This window comes from Temnothorax curvispinosus, unplaced genomic scaffold, assembly GCF_003070985.1.
Source record: "Temnothorax curvispinosus isolate PA1 unplaced genomic scaffold, ASM307098v1 QBEX01011098.1, whole genome shotgun sequence".
NCBI lineage: Eukaryota > Metazoa > Arthropoda > Insecta > Hymenoptera > Formicidae > Temnothorax > Temnothorax curvispinosus.
The window spans coordinates 218611-227734 of NW_020220878.1; the positions used below are offsets into that span (position 1 = coordinate 218611).

Genomic DNA, 9124 nt, shown 5'->3' on the forward strand with positions numbered 1-9124 from the left:
CGATTATCAGCTATACTAATGCTAAATCTATAATTCTAAAGAGAATTGACTTTCAATATTTTTTTACAGACTAGTACAAAATTCTCAGAATCTCTTAGATCCTTGCTAAATTAAGGTGGTATGAAAAATACTAATTATATTACTATTCTCTTTCATTTTTTAAATAATTGTCTTATTTATTACATTCAATTTGTGTTACGTTATCTTTTGGTTGTCATCTTTAGACACGTCGCCCAATTCCACAGTTCCGTGAACGTCGGATGCAACTTTTTCCTCGTCATTTACTTGGATTTCCGGTATGATAACACTTTGCCCGCTCGTCGGCGAGTCCCAAGAACATTCAACCACGCTTATCCTGCTTGTGAGAATCATTTATTGCGTGATTCGGCGATTTAGTAACACGATATATTTGACATTCTTAAATATGTAGTTTATTTATTTGAGGCTTGCATAGAAAAGCTTGCCACGAAATGGCAAGCACTTCCACAATCAATTATTATTATCATACCTTCTGCTAGGAGATATAACATCATTTAATGTCAAATCATCCTGTTCTTCAGCTCGTTGCTCGTTGTCGACATCGGACCATACCCGCTTCTGAGGCGAATCTTCTTCTATGTTGTTCGTCAATCGTTCATTTTCCGTTGTATCGTTCGCATTCCCAATCGTGATCTCTACGTTATCTCTTTGAACCGTCTCGGAATCTCGAGATATTCTGGTCTGTGGCAACGCCGGGAGAATTTTTTTCCATCTCGATAGCGGAGTTTCAGTCACGGTATGCCTCTTCTCCGCTATTTTGAACAATTTGCGACGTTCTTCTGTACGCTCATGTCTTAGTTGTATCTGGAAAAACGCATTTATATATGTAAGCATAAAATCAATAATAATAATAATTGAGTATAAAATATTAAACATTATACAACTTGATGAATATGTATATTCTCTTTATATGTATGTTGTTACCTTTAGATCATTATTCGCTTCTCGTAAAGATCCAGCGAGAGATGCCATGTAATAAATAATCAACGTCATGAGAACAATCAGTGGTATCACTATACCAGGCGATGCGACATAATCGAGACATCTAAACGGAGATAAAGTTTTCAAAGATTATATTGTATATTTAAGACGCATAGTTATTTTGACTGCAATCAATAAAAAAGTAATCTAAGTTTCAAATAAATTTGCATTGTAAAGGCAGTCAAATGCTACTATAACAGAGACGTACCGTTGAATCAGCTCCGGAAGCGAGTCTTTCAAACTTTGCGTCGCTAAATTATAAATCTTTGGATAACCAGAAAATGGGCCACAATGCCACGAAGGCTCGACCCAGACTATAGCGTAACCGACCGGTAACACACATAAAAACAGCATAGTCAATAACAGCGCGAAGTAGAAATTGTTAGACCTGTAATATATCAAAAGTGATCGTGGCGAACAATCGTGAATAAGTATATGAAACTAAAGGAACGATTCAAATACGATGCGCGATTTTTAATTATTTATAAAGGCGGCACTTCGATTATTTAATTTGTTGGATAAAAACTGAAAAAGTATGACATGGTTTTCGCAAATAGTGGATTTTAATCTCAATAACCTGGAGGCTCTGAAAACTACTTCGTGAGGTACGTTGCACGTCAGAACTGCCCAAGAACGTAAATACATTAGAATGCCAAGCTTGAAGAGATTCAGGGCCGTTAAACCGGGACTGAAGAACATTCCCATCCAAACCATGCCTTGATTGTTCACCAAATGGAGGATATTTTCAGCTATTTTGAAGTCGCCGTATTGCGGAAATTGCTTCTCCAGATCCCAGCACCAGCAGTTATTCATAAAACGCACGAAAACGGCGCGGAAGAAATCCATGCAGAGAGTGGCTAATATGGTGAGTATCTGATAAACAGCCGTATTTAAAAAATATATAATAAATAATTTTTATTGATCCTAATTTTTTCGTTATGTTTCCTACCAAATCCATGACAGTGAGCTTAGCGAGCTCTTGCCCAAACATAGTTTCCCAGCATGATCGGCGCAGCTTTTGTCGTGTCGTTAGATCTAGCTGTTCCAAAGACATGGCTGAAAACATAAATAAATTCATCTACTGCTAAAAACGAGTAGTACAATGAAATAAATAGATTTGATAAAAGCATTTTTACCTGAATTTTTCGGCATAGTAGTGCAAACTCTTTCGAAGCATCTATCCACATAATTGATTTTTGAAATGGGAATTACAGGTTTATTCGATTGTGCAGTAGGAAAGTTACTTTTCGGGATATACGTTGTAATTGGTGTGATATCTGCTATTGTGGATGTGACGTTAAATGTTCCAACGGATGGTGTCTGACTGTCTGAAGACGATGGAGTAATTATTGATATTTCGGTGAAATTATCAAAATCGGTCCTCGAAGAATCTGCGACGACATATGATATATTATTTGAAACTATTGTCAACTCAATGTCAATTATTACGATCATTAATTAAATATTTAAGATAGTTTAATATAGTTTCAGAAAATTGAGCTCTTCCAAACGGTTATATAAGCCAAATAATATAATATAATTATTGTAATAAATCTGCGTAATTATTAATTGGCCGCGTAAAGTACAATAGACGCAAGAAGTGCAATGCAATATACCTTCCATTGTGCTTGATTCGAACGTTGTCGCCGTGGTTTCGCTCTGGGACGAAGTAGAACTTGCATAGAAATGTTCAGTCGTCATTGAATCAGTCAGAAAATTGGCAGTTACTGTCGAGCTTGTGTCATAATGTATTTCACTATTATCCGCACTCCTGGTATCTTGTTCTTCATAATAAGGCATGGTGAAGGACTCGTCGCCGCTCTCCGTACGCGAAGTTTCGTACCGGTAATTATCGTAATCCGTATTATAATCGTTATAATCATACGTATCATTGAAATCCTTATATAAAGTATCGTTGTCCAGCAAAGGATTAAGGAAGTAGGTCTCTTGCCTGATGGACGGCAGTGCTGAGTGAAAAAAATAATCATTCCGATTAAATTTTCGAGAAATCGCGAAACAAAATATATCCGTGAAACACATTTGCTATTTCCTGAGTCCGTTAATTCGTTTTGCTGTAAAAGCAAATTTCTACTTTACAAATCATTATTCATAACCGCTTTAAAGTTCAACAAAACAAGGAGATATTACACAATGACTGAAATATTTCCTAAGATTTGCAATAAATGAGAAGAGTAGCACAATACGTCTATCGGAAATATTTTGTTTAAATAGATCATACTTGGCTCCGATATTTCTCTCTTAGCATAAGAGTGGGTGGCATTATTTATTAAAACAAGGCTCAAAGATGCCAACGTCATGATTTGTTGCGTACGCGTCGTCTTGTCGTCGCACGGTACCCATTTACGTACGCACTTGGTTGTCGGTTTAATATCGGGTTTCTGCGAAAAAAAAATACATCCATTGTGTGAGCACCATAGGATCTAAGTGTGTAAAATATTGACAAAATATAAATTCGAAAATAATGTTGCGTGTGTCATATTCTTCTTTGCGCTATTTTAATTTACGTACGATAAAACGAATTACGTACCGTAAAGCTTATCTTGCGGAACAGGGCGAATATCAGCGAGTAGAGATTCAATAGATTTAAGCCCATTATCCTGAAACGGAACCATTCACTTGGTTGCATAGTAAAGTATACTTTGTCGTGATTAATAAGCAGCTCCCTTTACCGTCCTAGTTGCATTCGGAGCTGCTTCCTGGGGTGGTAGCTCTCGAGGAAGCCGAGGATCTCGAAGAGTATCGGGAAGAGGTACGAGATCAGAGACATCACAATCGTAATCTCGTTCTGCCGCCACCAGTTCGGCAAATCGATCTTCGTAGTGCTCCGTTCAACCACCTCGATCACGGCGTACGCCGACAGCGCGAGTAACGACAGTACCGCTATATTCACGAATATCCTCATCGAGATGATTCTCCAGCTGCGAAACATAGTTATGAATATACTGCATATGCTCTATGAGATATATAACTCTAAATGCAATAAAGATCCCTTGGTCAGCTTCTTTTCTATAGAAACGTTAGGAAGATAATCTCTCCGTTAAAAATGATTGAAATTTCCGATTGGAGCAATGTGATGTAGAACCAAAAATCCGAGGAAGAAAATTGCCGCTGCATTCGTACATAACGTCTAATGTTATAATATTATTAACAGAACTCACTTTCTCTTATCCTTTTGTTTCTCCGCTTCTTCTAATAGAGCCTCCTTGAAGCTCAGTATTACGCTGGCTGTACGATTGTGAGCAGTTTCCGGATTACCGATCATGAAGTCCCATCCCGTGAGGAGTTTCCACGAGAAAACATATTCGTCTTCTTTTTCGGTCAGCTTACTCAAACGCGAGTTCTCCGCCATTCTGAAACAAAGTACCCACGTGCTTGCTTTCTACATACATTGCGAAGGTAATATATAATTTTATTTGAAATATGCTTGTGGCACATCTTCCTTCAAGAAATGATGTATATAGCAACGAACTCTTCCTAATTTCTCGCGAATTTTTGTATCAAAAGATCTTGGAGGAATGCGATTGTCAGTTCACACGGTTCGTGAAACAAGTTGTGCTGCGAGATACAACATAAAAAAAGATCCAGCCGGTACTTGCGTAGAATTGCGACGAAGCTGTACGTGTATACGACCAGATTGGTGACGAAGTACGCCAAAGGTAATTTATATTTGCTGTTCGAGTTCTGATTGGTGTACCACCCGTAGAAGAACGGGGAGTATTTTAGCACGCCCTCGAATTCCCACAAAGTTAACAGGTGCTTCGACTTGACGGCCTCTTCCTTCAGCATGATCTTCCTCTCGCCGGCGAGAGTCACGTTTGCAATCAATACCTGGCAAAGAGTTGAAAAAAAGTTATTCTGTTAGGTATCTTGTTAATACACCGGCAAAACTGGAGAAGAAAAAAAAAGTTTTACCTCTGCTGACTAAAATTATCTTACTTCAGGTATCGCAACGAACGCCGTAAGGATTGCCGCGATGACGAGATTGATCCAGAAGAGCCAACGGAGAAAAGTGAAGTAGGACGCGACAGCGGAACCGAAATGGGATTCTATCTCCATGATACGGACCTCCCAAGGTATGAGCCACGTTTGCAGATTGATCAGCTCACGTCGGAAATACTGCCATTTCTGAATAGATGAAAGAGAGCAGTTGTTGCAATTCTTTCGCTGCTGTTGATTTTTTATTTTATTAAATTTTTACAGCATAATCGATACCTTAGTTATGAAAATCGAGACGCGTGCTATGACGTCTTTGGTGCTGCGGCTTTGAGCGAGTCTTTCCTGCAGAGCGCCTTCGTGTCGTCTGATATAAGCTTTAGCTTGCCGTACGAGCTTGAGCTTACGTCGGAGAGGCCAAGGCTGCTGCTTTATGCCGCTCAGAACCTCTTTGTGCAGCTTGAGATTCTCGAAGATCTGCTCCTGATTACCGCTCTCATCCATCGAAATTATCGTGCTATTGATTTTATCATTAGCCAAGACTTTAATTAACGGTTAAGATTTAAGTATTATACTAGTCACTGTAGCAATTCGGTGATTAAGACAAAATTCCAACAAGAAATTAAAAGAAGTATTATAATGGAGTAATTACAATGAGAAAGATCCATCTAGGATCATTATCTAAAATATATGTATTTTTTATACAATATTGAAAGGAGAGCAGAGCTTCTTCATCGTTATATATAAATGATAAATAAAACCTATAATATATTTTTGTTATATAATATTTAGTGCGGAATACTCGCATCTTTCTTGCTGCAATAATGTTAGCAGCGTGAAGAGGATAACGTTAGTTTCTAGATGAAGAATTAGAGCGCGAATAAACTCCATATAATTTACAAGATCTAGATATCGTTTTATTTTAATTAGGATAAGCATACTATTTGAGTCGGTTAAAGAAAAAAATTGGATAAAAATTTTCATCTAAAAATCTTGAAAGAAGCTACAAGAATCCTTGGGGCTTGGGGGGGAGAGGGGAACAACTAAAACAAATAGAAACATTGAATCTTAATAATACAAATTAATAAATTAATGCAGAATATATATAACTGGAGATCTGTGACTTAAAAAAGCCCCTCTTTCTTCTGTATAATTAATCTTATTCCCTGCGCAATTTCTATGACGAGATCATACTTGAAACCTCACAAACAATGGACTTCGAGTCCACTCTAACTTTCCGAAAGCCGCGAATACTAACTCTCCCGAGCTCGTGGTGTAAACCGAAGATCGACGGCACGCGACGCCGTCGACGTTGTCGCCGAACGGGGACGACGGACGTCGTTTCCGTCTACTTTGCCGTCGTGTCGAGTTTCGTCGTTGCATAATCGCGCAAACTGACGCCGAGTAATCATCCTCGTTGTCGGTCTCCTCGCCGTCCGCGGTTGACTTATTCTCCATCGGCGCCGGGTTACGCGAGGTGCCGCTCGGACTCGCTCGCGAGAATGTCGCTTCTTGAATCGAAAAATGCCACAAGTTGATTATTTGAATGCGAAATAAATTTATCAAAAAGATATTGGACAGAATTCTCCATTCTCTCAATCGCATGTCACTCGAAGGGTATCGATGCGATTTCTTCGCGTCGAGAGAAAATTATCTTCACTAACCAGCGATAGAGATGCGCTGCGTGTCGTCGCGAAATCTCGTGTCCGTGCGTTCGCTTCGCGACCTTTGATCCTCCTCGACGAGATCCTTGTCCCGCTGGAACTCGACAATACCAAACGTAACCGACTGTCGACTGGCCGACGATTGCGACTGCGACGGGGATGACGACGGACCCACCTAGGAACGGTGAAAGATACCAATTACTGTCTTCGAACAGCGATCATAGATCTCCCTGAGTCACGCGAGTAATGAAGAGCTCAGCGACCCAGAGAGATCGCTGAAACTCATTTACATGAAAATCACTGCAAAAAATATCCCCTTTGCGAACGAAATCGGAAACATCTCTCATTAATTACGAGATGACATAAATCACGAGATGACATTAATTGCGAGATAAAATACTGATTAAATAAACGACTCAGTCCAAATGTGTCTTAATTCGATTTTTTTGTAATTCTTTATTTGGAAAATATGAAACTTTTTTCAACCCCCGAATTTTGCATAAATTGGATTTAATATGAGTCAAGGTTCTCTATATATACTTACGGTACAGAGAATTGAATTTGTCAAAATATTACCAATAAACCTTAGTTTCAAATTATGGATTCTATGCGATTTAGATCTCCCCTTTCTTTATCTCGGTTTCTTTTTGACGCGACTTGAATCCCTTCGCTCACGTGTCGGCAGGTAATTCTTAATTCGAGGTCACACGCGACGCGCGACACACCCCGAGACATCCTACATTGATTAACGAGGATTAACGTGTCTGCAATAGTCATGCGTATTTGGCAAAAACCACGATTCTTCATGTAATCTCTTAAAACATATATCTCATTTAAAATATTTCTATTTTATATTATTTGAGACATACATCTTGAATAAGTTTGGCATTAACGATTCCAACAGCTTCAAAGATGAATTTTCCGTTCCATAAACCAATGATTGTAACTTCTTTGATAGTGTTGACACCTTTCTTATCTTTTAAAAAAATACTTCCATATTTTTATAACAAATTATTTAATTTCTTTCATCAGTAAAAATTAAGTATAAATAAGAATCTCTCGTAATCTTAAAATTTAGCAGTATCTCGCATTTCCTGAAGAATATAGATGCATTTTAATTAAGAAGCACCGAGAAAAGCACTTTATCAGGTTAAATGAATACTTCTTGTTATTATGCAAGTGATAGGCAAAGTTTAGATAGAAACAAGCGTATCTTATTTTGTATTTAATAATTAATTTTTTCATTGCATAACAAGCCGTTATGCAATACGGAAGTTTGTCCACTCAAATCTAAATTCACATAAACAAAACACTGTTTTGCGTCTTCAATGTTGTCTCGCAATTTTAGGTAATTATTTATGCCGAAAGAAATATTCGCTATTTGTAAAAATGGCAAGAACCGAAAGAGTGTCGGGTCACGTTAATGGCCATCGTCATGCATTTTTCGCTCATTGTACGACTCCACCCTTCTGCTTCGCAGGTAATCACTTTCCTCGAGGGGGATGATTACTATCGTGTATACCGTGCTACACGCGATCCCACGAAAATCATTTCCATGCTGCGCATCGTCCGATGTAATTTTCGTTAATGTTCGCGAGCTTCGACGATCGATTTATTGTAAATTAGTTCCCACCACTCTAATTTATGAAATTGTTGAAAAACAGTGTGTGAAAAAGAGAAAGAAAGAGAATAGTGAGCAACGTGTGAAAAGTGAAAAAAATTAAGATTTTCGAGAAAAAAGTTACTTTATTTTTATTCTATTTATTTCTGAACGTTATATCTTTGAACAATTGTTACGTCCTAGCCGGCTTAATTATAAAAAATATTCTTGATATATTCTAACATTGTTTTTTTACTTATGTCTCCTCTTTTAGATTTAGAAATATTTAATAACGGCTTAAAGTCGGCTTATAAGTCAGCGCAGTTAATAAAGTCAAAGAAAAAGATAGAAATAACCGAAAGTAACAAAAGACAAAAATGAGATTCTTAGTGAAATGGAATACCTGTATAGCCGCCAATGTCCGAGGCGTGGCTCTAAACCCAGAAGAGCGTGACGTTTTGTCTAGTCTTAGAATACCAGGAATGCTCATCTGGTCCATCGACCGAGATGAGTCAACTTGCATTCCGTACGCCACAGATGATGTTTCCAATATTAATTATGTTCCCCGAGAGATATTAAACAGTATATTAATCGTTTTTTACATGCAAAATAAAAAAACGTATTGGATGTCTCGAGTGGCTAGGATAATCAGGTAATAAGATTTGAGATCGTATATCAAGTACAGAAAAATTGAGAAGCGGCTGATTCGTTTCACATCAATCAAATGTACGTTGCGCGAAATGTACGCTGATTTATAATGCGCGACAAGATAATTAAAAGATAATTAAAAGAGAAAAGGTCCGACACTCGCGATTTAATATTCCAATTTTGGAGATAATCTGATCCGTCACTTGTGAAGATCTCCCGACGTACTGTCTGCTGGAAC

General features: G+C 38.0%; 1 protein-coding gene across 2 annotated transcripts; it reads right to left on the minus strand.

Annotated features, from left to right (window-relative positions):
* Positions 1–18: 18 nt before the first annotated feature.
* LOC112461127 (transmembrane channel-like protein 3) lies at positions 19–9098 on the minus strand. 2 transcript variants are annotated; one of them, XM_025026243.1, is made up of 18 exons: positions 8642–9098; positions 6639–6813; positions 6233–6485; positions 5254–5491; positions 4978–5166; positions 4634–4869; positions 4200–4391; positions 3711–3959; positions 3569–3638; positions 3260–3419; positions 2637–2987; positions 2157–2411; positions 1970–2076; positions 1598–1893; positions 1229–1408; positions 964–1084; positions 509–843; positions 19–355 (listed from the first exon to the last, which is right to left on the minus strand). In XM_025026243.1, the coding sequence occupies exons 1-18, from the start codon at positions 8759–8761 to the stop codon at positions 196–198; spliced, it is 3687 nt and encodes a 1228-aa protein (XP_024882011.1). In that variant the 5' UTR covers positions 8762–9098; the 3' UTR covers positions 19–195. The 2 variants fall into 2 exon arrangements, with proteins under 2 accessions (XP_024882011.1, XP_024882012.1); XM_025026244.1 differs by lacking the exon at positions 8642–9098 and adding an exon at positions 7508–7586 and having other exon boundaries at positions 196–355.
* Positions 9099–9124: the final 26 nt, after the last annotated feature.